The following is a 16,096-nucleotide window of genomic DNA, read 5'->3' on the forward strand; positions in this document are numbered from 1 at the left end:
AGAAATAATCATTCTTTAACACAAAAAAACTTCATAACACACAATTCGATAATAGTTACGACAAATACCGTTGATTCCCTGCAGGTAGCATTAATATTTGTGCTCCATTAGGTAGAAATAGAATCATATGGCATGGTGATCAATTTCACCCTACTGATCAATGTAATCTGAATTTACGGTACTATACCATTTAATTCCACTAGAGTTTGGATCCTTTGAAATATACGCGTATTACAAACTCAATTATAAGACTCTCTTCAGTGTCGTGTAGTAGAAGATTTTTGCAAATGTTAAAATGAATATGGTTGATGGGCGTCGCAAGGGAGCGACGAGGTTGAAATTAATTAGGTGGGTGAAAATTGCGCAAGCCATCGGTGAACCAGTAAGCATCGAAGCATCCTGTATTTTGCCTAACTTCTCTACTTGAGAAGAGTTTGGCTCTAAGCTGGGAGTTTTGCTATCCAGTCAGACGAATGATATAACGATCCTCGAAAGATACCTTCTTACCTCCTAAATCATACATTTTGCATCAAATGAGACGTATTTCATCAATCGAATACTTACGACGTATTACATTTATTTTTTGTTTCGCCAATATCACGGTTTTGTCTTATTCTCGTAAAAATTGTTTGCACGTGATCAAACCGAAATAAGTGCGGCTCGAAGCTTGGCTGATTTCGGGTTGCCAATAATAGAGCAACAATTAAATCCACAGTTCTTACTAGAAATGCAGTCGACCAAAATGAGATAATAACAACATTCTCCCAGATTACAATGCCATGCTAATAACAATCCAACGGAAGTAACTGACATTAGTTGCGGAATTTGTTTTTGGATGTGAGTTTATATTCTTATCTTTTGACGTACTTTCTAGGTAGCATTCTACAACAGTTGCGCCCTTTGACCTCAAGTAACCGGATATGAATGACGAGAACATTAATGCAAATTTTGGACAGGGAACTGGAGATGTATCATACCTTGAAACGTATCTCTGGATCATCTCATCGAGCCCCCTCCCATACACATTTGAATAAGTTTGAATGAATGACCACAACCATGAGAGCAACGTCACTTTTCAGCATCTCAGCAATGCTGTGGAGTTGATAGATCTCTAGAATGTGACCAAATCTTATAAAGGTAAGCTCAAACCAGATGACTTAGGTCAGAAACCTCAAGTTGTTCTGGTTTGGCGCATCGCCAAGCTTCAGGCAGCGAAAGTGCTTCCAAAACGAATCAGAGTGAAAGTGAAATGAACAAACCTAATCTTTATCACCGAGCTAACGGTGTCCAACGGCGAGATGCAAAAGAAATTCTTGACGAGCATGGGCATCTTCTGCGGTGGAAAGAAGAAAACGAAGACTCATTACTGGATATTGGCTGCGGCAGTGGAGATGTGTTGATTGATTTTGTGATCCCAATGGTGCCTCCAAAACGGGCACGCGTTCTTGGGACAGATGTGTCGGAACAGATGGTGCGATTTGCTAGAAAAGTGCATTCCGATGTTGAAAACTTATTTTTTGAAACTTTGGATATCGAAGGCGACATTTCATCGTTTCTGAACAAGTGGGGCTGTTTTGACCACATTACTTCTTTTTATTGTCTGCACTGGGTGCGAAGTCAGAGGTTGGTTAATTTTTACCATGTACTTTTGATGAGGTCTCACGCTCATATCGCGTTCATGATAAAAAAAATCACTTTTGTTTGGCTGCAAAAATGTGTGTCTTCGAATACATTTCAGGACAGTTTGTATATATCTGAAGGTTTAACTTGTTATTCAAAAAAAGCTTTGAAGTGCATCAAGAATATAGGCATTGAAAAATTTATCACGATAACATCAAAGTGTTTCAGTTGCATTAGGAACTATTTCCACTAAAACGTGAACGGTGCGCAGAAAAGATACATAGTGTCCAGTATACCCTCATAGGAATATGAGGTTCCGTCCAGTGAATCGAATTGTCATCAAAACAAATGAAAAACGAGCAACAAAGCAAGCTACATACAATCAAAAGCAAAATTGTCAGGCTAATCACAAGGCTCAACATAGTTGCAATTTTTTTGAACTCGTGATCAATCAGTTATTTTAAACACAAAACCAAGTTATGTTTGTGTATGATGTTCTATTATGTGCCAATGTTTACCAACACGCAAAAAGTTCTCTAAAATTATCGATCATTATCATATTCTGTGGTGTCAAGTGGTGATAAACTGTTATTGCGGTACAAAATTGTTGCAACAAGAATAGGAGATGACAATGTCTTTGATTCTGCGGGCTGGGTGACAATGGATTTACTGATTCCGTCAAACGGGGTAAATTTCAATAGTAGGGAAACTTCCAACACATCGGCAAATGCCAAATTTATGTTTCTTGTTATGTAAATTACATTTTTCATTATCTAATGTTTCGGGGATTGGTTTCAGATGCATTAGGCATTAATGCCTGCTACGAGTTTTATCTATAAAAAGAGGCATCTCATTTCTAACTACACGGTAAATATATGAAGTTCAAAGTCTTTACCTAAAGTGCCGGAGTCAATTTTTGTACAAGTTATCTGATAAAAGTTTCAATGACTTGATAACAAAATGTCAGAAAAAATCCAAAACATTTTTACCACCAATATGGGGTGATAGGCAACAGCCCCAATCCTAAAGTCCCAAGTTTTCTGCAGTTCCATCAAACTGAAAATCAAACATGTGTGTTATATATCGTATCTCGATATCGAGCTAGAGAATTTTGGTTTACATGGTAACCTGGATGGTCCCTTGAATTCAAGTTGCACTGATTTTGTGTTCTATAACTTGATACCTCCCTAACTTGATGGTCCCTTAAATATCTAGTTATGGAGAGTTGACTGTACTACGCTACGCAAACCTTTTTATCTCAATCTATTGATCACATTTTCGTGTAGAGCATTGAAAAATATAAATCTCATTATTTTTAGAATATTTTTTTATTGTATTCTAATGGAAAATTTTCTTAGATTAAGAAAACTTCAACAAAGTTTTTTTTTTTATTTTCCATTGCTTACATAAAAAAATGGCTATTTGAATAGATCAAAAGTGGCGAATTTGACTGACGATGCAACGTAGATATATGGGATATGGTTTTCGATTCCGATTTCCGTGACATGTTGTGAAGCATGAACCTATAGAAAAATCACTTTGTTTCCAGAGCCCCCTAGCCTTCAAGTTATTAAGAATTTTATCGAATCACCATGTATTATTATTCTTGTGTTGTTTTATTTAATAACAAAAATGATCAAAACTTAAGTGAAACAAATGTTCAAGTTGACAACTGTTTCTGAGTTTCGAGTGTTTCATACATTGGTCTAGTAACTTATCGTATGATGAAAATAATTAATGTATTAGGTAATATTTTTTTAGTAAACTTTGAGTAGAACTGTTTATAGCAAGATACCACACATTCTGGGTGGCTTGGAATACGCACATTTTTCCTTCTTTCCAACTTAACAAAACTAAATTTCAGTAAGCTATCACATCGTACTTTTGTACGTGACGAATAGGACACTTCATTATTTATAATTAATTCAAAATTTTTGAACTGTCGTCTGAATAGCTTTGCAGTTGAAAAGTATTGCATATTAACCCATTTGAAAGCACAATTATTTAACTCTAAGGACTGTTCATTTTAAAAAGTTGACACCTTGTACATGCTAGGGAAAGTGTACCAGTTATGGACATAGTGGTTCCCTATTTGGCCATATGCGAAATTCGGATAGCTTTCACATTTTAAATCTTTTTGGATGCTTGAACATCAAGATATATCCTATATCTTACTGATAAAACACAAAAAAACTTTTCAAAATGTTGAGAGATTCAAATTATCACGTATGGCGAAATAGGGAACCACTATGGCCATAACTGGTACACCTACCCTATACCTTTTTAATTTATTAATGAAATCGCAATCGGATTTCTGTACATCGTTCAACTAACATCGTATAGTGTTGTTATAAATAAAAAGTAAGCAAAATAATTATATTTCAAACCAATAAGGCACAATGTATAGAACGGTCCATTTTTGGAGGTTGTCAAAATCAAGGATTATTAGAAAATGATTGGAAAATTCGACAATCTATATTATTTATTTTCAAAATACGCTTGTTTTTCCAGAACATCATCAATCAGAGAGCTACTGCAAAATATAAAATTATTTTTGGAGAAACTGTTTTTCAAATATCATAAAATCATTTTTCACTAATTTATTTAGAAAAAAATATTTTAAATTGAAATGGAACTGATATTAGTATAATTTTAGGATTTATTGTATGTCTCGACGCAAGTACTAATACAGTTTTAATATGAAAAAAGCTACTAGAGTAGAATATTATTGATTTTTTTTGAAGCTCTACCTTCAGTTGAATAGTAAAGGATACCAACATACAATTTGTTCATAATAATGAGGATCAGCGTTATGCGAAAAATAATGCTTAACTTTGACGAAGAGTTCTTCTTAGGAGTGTTTGGAAAAGCTATTCAGTTCTTCAACCAAAAGCATTTTGTAAGTTTTTTTTTAATGTCATAACATTGTAGAATAATAGTTAAACGATGCACAGAAAACCGATTACTATTTTATCAAAAAATATAAAAGATATAGCATAAACAAGGTGTCTACTTTATAAAATGAACAGTCTTCGGTGTGTATATCTGAAATCTTGATATTTTATAATGAACATGAATATAAAAGGGCGTTATAATACAAATATAATTTGCAATAATTTATGTTATTGTCCTAAGCACTTTCCGTAGTTTGTTTCAAGCTGCACGCATATAAGTAAACCTGAGCAGAAGAAAAGTGCTACTGAATGCCAAACTAAGATATTCCATACCACATAATTTCCAATTCTTATAACCTGTATGAGGTATGAATGAGCCATGCATAAGAGGTAAAATACCTCAAATAATATCTCATGCCTGTTCTACTAACACCAAACTGATAATTAGACCAGGTATTGTTATACCAATATAATACATTATGGATTTTAGGTATCCAGCCATTTGGCCTAATGCCGTTTGGCCGAATCAGTAAAAAATAATAAATTTTTCCCAACGCTGATGTATAGGATTTATATGTGTGGCCTAACAACTGATCGGCTTATTTATGTTTTTGATCTTTATAATGCGGGACATAGCGGGAACGGCGGAACGTCATGTTTGTCGTTATATAAGTGCTCCAAGAGACAAAACAAAAAACGATACGGAAAAAAAAATGTGAGCTTGCGTCAAAACTCTAAGCTGATAAGGTGTACCTCTGTGTTACCAACGGGGTGCTAGGGTTTGAAGTAGTTTTTAAATTATTTCATCAAACATTTTTCCTACTTTTGAAAATATATTTCAATATTCTTTCAATTCAAAGGGACCCGTACATCCTTTATTATTGGCAATGATTTAGCTTATATTCTTTAACTCATCGGCAGTTCTTTGTAGTTAAACTGATATAACAATTATTTGCATTACACTTGCTTAAATTTTTATAAAAAAATCTTCTTCTTTTGATTAAGGCTGTTCTTTGATTTTTTTTCATAGTTATTGGAATTAAGACTTATATTTAAGTTAACCCTTATAACTTAGGTGAGATGTCATTCTCCTTCAAGATTATAATTGCAATGAGTGAACTGAACTCTGCACTGAACGTCTCGATGAGAACCTACGCCAAAGAAGCTCACTATTTCTCCGTAAAATATGTGATTGCTAGAAAATAATTAATTTACTAGGTACGATCAGAATGATTGAAGCAAATTGATGCTACAGAAGGACGTATTAGTTCTAAACCGTTTTAGTAACTGTCAAAAGCTGACTACAAACGCAATGTGAATACCTATGCTGACAGCTAAGCAAAGAGAGTGATTCCAAGCAACAGCACCAAAATTTGGTAAATTTTTTAATTCATTTTTTCTATTGAGCTGAAACTTTGCACAGTTTTCCAGTTCCATCTAAATCGTCATTTTCCGATATCAAATCTTCAAGTTGAGTCACGACTAACTTTTCAAAAGGGTGTATGTGAAAATGGTTCAAAAATATTCAAAAAGCTGCACAGCAAAAACGGTTCTTTCGATTGTTAGACAACTAAAGCAACAAAGTTAGACAACTAAATAAAGATTCCAAAAAAATACACACAGTAAAATTTTTTTTTTTTGCATTAAAAAACATCATTTTTGTCACAAAAACTCAAATATCTCAAAACCCTATCGGAATACCTACGTAATTTTTTGAGGGAAAACGGTCCATTATATTAGCTATCTACCATAAAAATTTGGTGATGGTAAACCAATAAACAAAAAAGTTATGACATTTCAAACATGTCACAATTTTCACATTTAGTAGAAAAAAAAAATTTTTTTTCGGTGTATATTATTACGGGAACCGCAGTTTGTAGCTGATTTTATTGTTAAGGGCCTTGCGTGAATTAAACAAGTCGTTTTCATGTATTCATTAGTATTATGTATATTATATGTATAAAGATTATGTATATGTATAAATATTATATGTATATGTATATATGTATAAATTAAAATAAATCAACAGATTACACGAAAATAATTTTTTTTTTACCAGGATATTTTTTTTTAGAGTATGATCGATGAGTTTCTAAATGTTATATATAAACTTTAAAAGTTTTGGATTTGGGTATGCGTTATGAGATCATGAAAACATTTTATTAATACTTATTTATTTATTTATTGTTATTCAATTTTTTACAATATCGAACTCTTTTGCATCATTATCAGTACAGTTCGAGTATAGTTTTGCTTTAATTTTATTTTCTGAAAATGGAATGAAACAGTGAAATTTTTGGGTTCCTTGGATCGTTTTCGCGTTATTATATTGCTCGCTGAGCTCTGATGCCGTTAATTCGTACTCTTCAGTAGTAGTAAAACAAAATGATAATTTTGTTAAATCTTCTTCTGTTCTGCGATTCGCCCAATCAAATAGTTCTTTTGCAGTTTTAATTGGATGCTCACGTTCTTTGGCTAAACTTGCTCTTGTGGCCATGCGCTTTATGGTTCCTCCAATAGCATCACAAGGACCTTTGCCATGTGACGTAGCAAAGAAATGCCATTCTGCATCAATTCCGTACTTTGATTTAAATTGACATAGGCTCGAAAAATTCTTACGGTTTTTGTACTGCGATGCTGCTCCATCAGACATGAAATATATCTTTCTGATTTTTTTATCCTTATCAACGCGTAAAAAGTTAATCATTTTGGCAATGAACAAATTTACAGATACTGAGTCGTGTCTTAAATCTTCGGAAATTACAATAAAACTAAAATGTTCAATTTGCGTACTTCCATTGAAATAAATAACGAATGGATGAATTGTAGCTTGTTGTACGTTCCAGTGATAGGACTGCACTTCATCTTGCAATACAAAGCTATAGTTTTCAGAAAAATCACAAATGACTAAAAATTCACCATCTTGTAATGTATTTTTCGTATTTTTTAAAAAGCGGGATTGCTCTGTTTTAATAAAGTCGTGAGGAATTAAACTTTCTAATTTCAAGCAAAAAAATGACACAAACTCATCTACAGGTTTCACAATAGTTTCTAGATCACACCTATCCGTGGTCACCCATTGCTCAAATGATAACTGATCAATATAATTTTCTTCAAACTCAGCGAATAAAGTATTTTCCAATGATGAAGAATCTGGACAATCCGAACAAGATCGTAGATAGCAATTTGATGTTGTATTTTCACACAAAAGACTACCAGTTAACATTTTAATATCCTTTGATAAATTGATTCTTTTCAAACTATGTAAGATTAGGTTAATATTTTCGTGTGTTGTGCACACACAAACATTATGTGTTCCTGAATTGGATAGAAGCTTGCATTGCCTTGGACGAAGGCTTGCAAATGAGGAAAAACCTACCTTAATATTTTCGTTAATTTCCTTGAAGCGTGTATACGCTTCTTTCAAAGTAGTCATCATTAATCGTTTTTGGATTGCTTGACGCTTTCCATCTTTTTTACAGATACATAGTCTTTTTGGCCAGGAATAGCTCTACTTACTTCATCGTCTTCAAAATATTGAATTATTTTTTCTTTTGTCTCATCTGTTAATGAAGTACTCGACCTAGCATTTTTGGTTGCAAGACAGTTATTTATGAATTGTTTTGCCTCTTTTGGTTTTGAACTCATCAATGGCGTCTTGAATAGACCACGAGCTTGGCAGCATCGACAAAATCAATAATTTTTCTTTCCTTGTCGTGGCTAGATTCGAGAACCTTTCCTTCATATTCATAATTACCTCATCGTAGTCTGTATTTTCCACATCCTCAGGTCCTAATTTGAAGAGGTTTCTTCGTACAGCTTCGTTGATTTCACGGTATTTTTTCTCGGGATAATTGACGTAACCCATCTTCGTCAATTTAATCGGAGTCACTTTTATTCCAGCTATCCCTTCGTTGAAGCGTTCGATGTTGACCTTCTGGATGCACTCATCTTCTGATTGATTTGTTGAAACAGATGTCGCTGATGGTACCGTGGCAAGACTATCTCCACTTGGTACTTCTGGTAACTCCTCAGTTGTTGTCGGTGCATCTAGTAATTCCTCAGTTGTTGTTGTTTTCGAACTTCCTGCAACCTGATCCACCGATGATGTACAGATTGCCCGTTTGTCAACGTTTAAATGGCAGGACGTACAAATGCGTAAATTTGTATTCAATGTAGACATTGGAGCATAACCAGCCGCTTTCAGTTTATGTATGGTGCTTTCGGTGAGATTTCGTAGCTCTTTCGAACACTTTTTTTCTGCAAACGGCCTGCAACAGTTGGGAAAGCGACTACTCATGTTGCTCGTTAGATTTTAATAAACAAAATCACTTTTAAGTTTTTACTGACTAGTTTGGTGTCGTTTGCTTGACTGAAGAAAAATTTTACAATTAAATCTTTTATAACCGTAGTGGTAGTATATTTTTAGCTTTTTCGTGAGTATGTTCATGGTATGTACCTATCATGTTTTTGATGTTGTTGAAGTTACTCGCTTTCTCCCAAATATGATTAACAAAGTCTATTCTCTACCAAGGCGGGTCTATACCCAGGTGTAATCAGATTTTAACTTTGTGGAGAAAACCAGCGCCGAGAAAACCGACCTGCTTTACGTATACTAGATCACCTGGGTATAGACCCGCCTTGTTCTCTACGAGGTAAACTTTTTGCAGGTAAACTAGTCGTATACCTGTATAGAAAACTTTTTTTGTAGCTTTTGTCTTCAATATTAGATTTCTTATAGGTTTCTTTTATCAAAAGGTTTCAACACTATTGAGAGAATTTTTCTTCAGTTACGTACAATAAAAAATATGACACTATCAAGACTTTAGATCACAACACTGGATCGCGTCTAACTTTCTAATAGATGCTATAATAGTTATGAATAATTAAATAAAATATCATGAAAACAACTTGTTAACCTCATGTGGTACCCTTAACAAAAAATTCAGCAACAAACTGCGGTCCTAAAAAAAATTAACAATGAAAAAAAAAATTGTTTCACAAAGAGTCAAATTTGTGAAATATTTGAAATGTCATAACTTTTTTGTTTATTGGCTTACCATCACCAAATTTTTATGGTAGATAGCTAATATAATGGACCGTTTTCCCTCAGAAAATTACGTTGGTATTCCGATAGGGTTTTGAGATATTTGAGTTTTTGTGACAAAAATGATGTTTTTTAATGCAAAAAAAATTTTTTTTTTTTACTGTGTGTATTTTTTTTTGGAATCTTTATTTAGTTGTCTAACTTTGTTTCTTTAGTTGTCTAACAATCGAACGAACCGTTTTTGCTGTGCAGCTTTTTGAATATTTTTGAACCATTTTCACATACACCCTTTTGAAAAGTTAGTCGTGACTCAACTTGAAGATTTGATATCGGAAAATGACGATTAAGATGGAACTGAAAAACTGTGCAAAGTTTCAGATATTTTTGAAATGGTCGATCAGAATCGACTTGCATGCCTCCGTGGAATCCCTCAAGAATTGAATAATTGCTGATATTTAGGATGTTCTTCTTCCAGCATTGACTGTTTCTTGAACTAATACTAAAAAGTTGTATTTCAATGATGATTAATCCTTCTTTAAAAATGAAGTGTTCGTTGAATTCATTGCAAATTCATGCTAATTGTAGTTCACTTTTTTTTTCTTAATTTTGGTCAAATGGCATTCGGCCAAATGGCATTCGGCCAAATGACCCGGAACCTGGATTTTCATATAAAAGTGAAATTTTACAATAGTAGTTCAATACCTCAAGCAGTCCTCAATAGCTGTCGAATACCTCAATAAAGTATTTTTGATTTTTTTAAACCGTTTTTCCAATACAATTATAACACCAAATTGAGGCATTGACTACTGAACAATACCTAATAATGGTATGATACCAAAATATGGTATTCATCTATTATTGCGAGTTATTTCTTCCTCCTCGGGAAGTCAAACCCAATATTCAGCTATCGAAAATCTACTTTTTAGATTTCATCATATAAAGTTACTGATTATTTTGTAGCTCTGAGTTTTAGTTTAAAAACCACAACTTCGAAAATTACTTTAAGATTTTAATTTGACTTCAATGGACATTTTTGCGTGGCCTTTTGTGCACTCAAAAGTTTTCGAATTTGTAAGGACCGCGGTTTTTAGCTAAACTACATACATTTTTGGAAAAAAAATTCTGGCTTTTCAGTTTATGTAAACAATTTAACACAATTGCGCCAGTCGAACGGTAGACTGAATTTCGATTCCTTAAACATCAAATTGTTTCCGGGTAGTAAAATAACTGTGAACATCCAACAACATCAATGACGATTAATTGTTCAAACAAACATATAGACAAAAAACAACATACAATTTCGAGTCTTTGATAAAGGTCCAATAAGGACTGAAACGTTGGAAAAAGAAACCATACAGTTGTTTAAATTTTAAAATAGACTGAAAAGCCAGAATTTTCTATCCAAAAATAGCCTTACAGTCAATCTATCAGTAAGCTACATACATACACATGCATTCATACAATGTTTTGAGAAACTCAAAATCTCACAACTCACGATTGAAATTTTTCATGTTAGGGCCGATTTCATCACCTTCGCTTAAGCCGTAAACCACGTTTACCCATACGATTAAACCAGGTTTAAGGCCTAAGCGGTGGTGAAGAAACCGCTTATTAGAGTGTCAATCACGCAACTCAGCCGTCAAAAAAAAAAATGGGTGGATTGTCTTATCTGTTAGACTCATTTTCTCGTATTTCCATAATTTCTTACATAAAGCATAAAGCATAAATTGACAGCTATGATTGAGTGATTTTTCACAAAAAAAAAAACTCAAGCATGACTCACAAAAGAGCTCATTGATTGAGATTTGAGTGAGAGTCTGTCAACACTACCTTCATGTACCTTAAGCCAATAACATTGCAAGAAACATTTATTTTGTATCATGTCGATGTGTTGCAAGTTTCCCTGTTGTCGTAAGTAACCCAGTTTGACTGTATGATAATATATTGTGCACGGTGTACTTTACGAGAATATTCTGGGTCAAATATAGCGAACAAGGATGGAAATCTAGTGATCATGATAAAACAAATGATGCATCGTGGTTGTTCTTTATCATGCGATCATAGTAGAGTGTCCATCCCGGGACATCCCGGGACAAAAAATCCCGGGATTTGACAAATTTCGGGATTTCCCGTTTCCCGGGATTTTATTTCTGATATCCCGGGAATCCCGGGATTCCCGAAATGTATGTAGAACTTGATGAAAACCACTAAATTTCAATGAAAAACAATGACATTTTTCCGCACTATCAATCTTATTTGATGAAGTAGGAAAGCATAATGAAAAAGAGAATAAACGAGTAATTATTAAAAATTAAAGTAATTAAAAAGTAATTAAAAAGATCCATTTACCAAGTTAGAAGTACATATTCTTATTTGTCTAGTTGCAAAGTTTTAAAGCTTTTCTTTTAAACATTAGCCTTTTTTATAAACCTATGCTGAGTACACCTAAACTGCCGCAAATCGCAAGTCGGTACCATCTGTAAAAAGTAGGCTTTGAGAAAATTGACTGAGCTGTTTTCAATCTCGTTTTCCATACTAATATTCAAAAAATTCCAGGAGAATGGAACATGTTTCAATTCTGATGAAATATTCATAATTTGCTTTCCATTCCGTAACCTTTCTAGGAAAAATATAAAGATGACCAAATAACGATTCATTTTTGAATGAATTAATAAATGTAATGAACACGATGCGAAAATCTGCAGTGCGTTTTTTTGTTCATTATGGGACAATTCGACTTGGTGTTCTGTCCTAATTTTACTGAACAAAAAGTGATTTCTCGTTAGGGCAGCTGAAAGATCATTAGAAGATATAATGAAAACTGATCTCAACTCAATTTTGACCACAATGTAGATGGCACTGACTTGCGATTCACGGCATCAAACTTCAGTTAATAATTTTGAGTAATTAACTTTTAGCATGATCTACAATACCTTCAATGATCTGTGATCGTTTCTTTTGTTCTAAAGTTTTTATGGCTTTTCAAATTCAAACAAATCGCTTTAATATTATGACTTAAGTTTCTATCAAACTTCCATTCATAAGTGTTATAGAGAATTTGAAAAAATCCGTAGCAAACCCGTGATTAGTTAAGCTAAGTTTTGATTTTTGTTAGGTTTCTTCATCAGAATATCTGAAATGTGATTTGCTATAATTAACATATTATTTTGAAAAGTTACATTATCTGTTTATTTCATTGAAAAAACATTGTATTGTTAAATTTGAACTTCCATTTCAACCGAAATGCTAGCTTTATTGAAAAATTGATAAATCCCGGGATCCCGGGATTTCCCGGGACAAGCATAGATTTTTGTCCCGAATCCCGGGACGAGCCAAATGGCCGGGAAATGGACACTCTAGATCATAGCAACAACGATAAACCCTTAGTCTTGACGACCATCATAACAAACTCCGCACCACGAGAAAAGAATCGCCCGGCCTGTGAGTTGACGATCAATTGTTCGCGAATCAAAGTCCTAATATTAGAGGATTTTCTGATTGCACTCCACGATTTGTCTCCTAGCTTGTCGTTTTTAATCTGAAAGTCTATCGTGCATGGTATGTGAAAAAGTTTATCAGTGAATTTTAAATTGATTCGCATTAATTGTAACTTGTTGTAATATCCAACAAACCCTTTGTCATACGACAAACAGTTTATCGGATGCTCGATATATCTATGATTAACGCGCGTGGTGAGGTGCTGAAATCATGTTGGTGCAAGAGTGATGGCCCTCTTGGACCATTCAAATACCGTGTTGTTTGTCGTTAGAGCTGATTTTTTTTCATCCTTGATAGCGAATGCTGTCAAAGCATTTCTAATAACATGCTCATTTTAAAACAAATAAATAATTAAACAAATTTATATTATCTTTTCAAATACCATTTTGCAATTTCCCAGTTTTGCTCCAGTATTTTTGTTATTTTAAAAATGTTTATAAATGATTTCTGGGAGTAACATTTACTTGACTTATTTCATTGATGTTATATGCACTTGCTTAGTTTTTTTGCTTTTCATGTCAGTGACATGATGTCATTTGATCTCACTTGAATGTTCATTGTTAACAATATATATTGAATGAAGCTCATCATTATAACTAAAAAGATCATTTTATTACTGCATTACAATCTCATTCTTTCAGATCGGCGTTTTCCAACATTTATAATCTTATGGCACCGAACGGCGATTGTTTGTTGGGATTTCTGGCCCGAAATCCTATTTTCGACATTTATGATCAGCTATCCAATTCTGCCAAGTGGAGTATGTATATGACAGACGTGGACAAGTACATTTCTCCTTACCAGTACTGTGAGAATCCGGTCGGAGAAATCGAAGAAATTCTTTCCTCCGTTGGCTTTACCAAGTACAAAATCCACATTGCGGACAAAATCTACGTGTACGAAGGAATCGATAGCTTAAAAAGTAAGTCGTGATTAATGCGAACTGTTAGTTGATTGAATGGCAGCAGCTCGAAACGCTACTATAATGGCATTTCTATCTTTGCAGAAGCTGTCCAAGCTGTCAATCCATTCAGCGAACGGATGCCATTGGATTTGCAGGAGGATTTCCTCAACGATTACATTGCTGTTGTGCGCAGGATGTCTCTAAGCGAAAACTGTTGCGGGAACGAAAATGATTACAAATTTATTACTCCGTACAAGTTGGTGGTGGTTTATGCAGTGAAGTAGTGGGTTTGACATCGGAATAATGGATTGCAAAGTATATCAGATGCTGTGCAATATTAATGTCTATTATTTTTATCATACTTTTTTGGGGTATTTCAAACTTTTCGATTCTATATAACTAACACATGTCATCATTTCAAAAGTTCATCATTGTAACTAATACTGAAAAATCCATTAATATATTTCCAATTAGTGGTCAAAACAAAATTGTTTTATCTCTGATGTCAATAAATAAAAACCTTGAACGCTGAGGCAAGCGTCTAAAGAAAGATCTTAAGTTTTATTTTATGCATTCGAGTTGTGAAATCAGCAAATTTAACCATTTCTAAACATTACTACCCAAGTAGCACTGGTAACAAATGCAATATTTTAGAAAAATAAAACAAATTACATTGCCGTTACATTTCAGATAATTTGTAGCATATCTTATTGATTTTTTTCAATTTTGGTTACTAAACTATTACATTGTAACTTACGCTTTGTTTACATTACATAGGTGATGCATTTTTACTTGCATGTAACTTAACCTAGAGCTGTCAAAATGAATAAGTTACATTGGAATTGAATCTGTGGTTGCAAAGAAACAAATAACACGCTAGGTTACATACATATTGCTAAGTCACATGTGTGTAACAGCATGAAGTTTGTTTACCATTTGTCATAGGGGAAGAGGTGAAAAAATGAACAGGATGGTAAAATGAACACCGAACTTGTTACACATGAACAACAAATTTCAATAATTTTTATTACGCACGGATGATTTAGAGCATATGCAAGAGTGTTTTTGTTGAGATAAATTGAAGTCAGAACCACGTTCAGAAATTAAAACTAATGTAATTTTAGGCACAGAGATGTTTTCAATGAGGTGAATATCGTAATGATATGATGTCGAAGCAGAAACCTTGAGAACTGTTTTCGAAGGGATTATAATCATTCATAGATGTTTTTTTAGGACTGTGATAAAAAAAATAAAAAATGTTTGTTTTGCTCGTGTGTTTTACCAACAACATACAATAAACATTTCCATAATATTTTAACGACGATGAAAGTATGTGAAAATTTAGCTGTCTTAGTCTTAATTCGTATCGCTGCGTTAATTAACATCTCTATTTTTGATGTTGTGCGATAGAACTAGTTATAATTAATAAACAAATTAATAAATGAAGGACAATTTTTGCGAGTAGACATATCGCAGAACATTTAGTTACATTTGTAATGTTCTCTTCACTACTTTTGTGGGGAACGCCAATCTTTGAGCTGATGACACGGAATGACGAGAATTCGTTTAAGGGGTCAGAATCCGTCATCAACTCGATAATTTTCAAAAGCAGTTTTTTCATTCAAAATCATGAATATATTCATGTGCTCACTGTATTTTATTCTCCAACCGGAACACAGTGAACAAATTTTCGAAAGTCAGTTTTGAACAGAAAAATTGCTGTTGAAGTTTCGATGATTACGATGACGAATCCTTGAACGTTAAAGTGTTTGGATTTTCTAGACAATTCGTAATCAAACGTCAACATTTCACCGGAAAATAGCTAGTGTTTGGAGGTGATGTTTACTACAAAATATCGAAATCAACATCTCCAACTTAGTTCTAATACCCTCCGTCCACGAATTATTGTGGCGCGCCGATCGTTGCAAGTTTCTCGTTAAACAGCGAAACCCGTAAATGATTGTGTTTTGTTAAGCTTAACTACGAAAGCAGTCAGTGGCTGTCTTCTTTGTTGAAATTTGTTCTGGGATTCCAACTCCCACAGGGTCCACTTATGCACTGTCATAGTTTGTATTACGTGCAATAAATATGTTAAATTTGTCCTTGAAAAACTTATCGAAGGACCTAAACTTT

At 33.7% G+C, this 16,096-nt stretch overlaps 2 protein-coding genes across 2 annotated transcripts in view; one reads left to right on the forward strand and one right to left on the reverse strand.

Moving 5' to 3' along the window:
• The window catches only part of LOC5567709 (ras-related protein Rab-3), a 75,690-nt gene that overhangs the window by 37,814 nt on the left and 21,780 nt on the right, over nucleotides 1–16,096 (reverse strand). The gene's annotated exons all lie outside the window — the stretch shown is intronic.
• On the forward strand, nucleotides 1,166–14,513 carry LOC5567710 (juvenile hormone acid O-methyltransferase). Its single transcript, XM_001651826.2, has 3 exons — nucleotides 1,166–1,623; nucleotides 13,701–13,981; nucleotides 14,066–14,513. The coding sequence occupies exons 1-3, from the start codon at nucleotides 1,250–1,252 to the stop codon at nucleotides 14,245–14,247; spliced, it is 837 nt and encodes a 278-aa protein (XP_001651876.1). The 5' UTR covers nucleotides 1,166–1,249; the 3' UTR covers nucleotides 14,248–14,513.

This window comes from Aedes aegypti, chromosome 2 (genome assembly GCF_002204515.2).
Source record: "Aedes aegypti strain LVP_AGWG chromosome 2, AaegL5.0 Primary Assembly, whole genome shotgun sequence".
Lineage (NCBI taxonomy): Eukaryota > Metazoa > Arthropoda > Insecta > Diptera > Culicidae > Aedes > Aedes aegypti.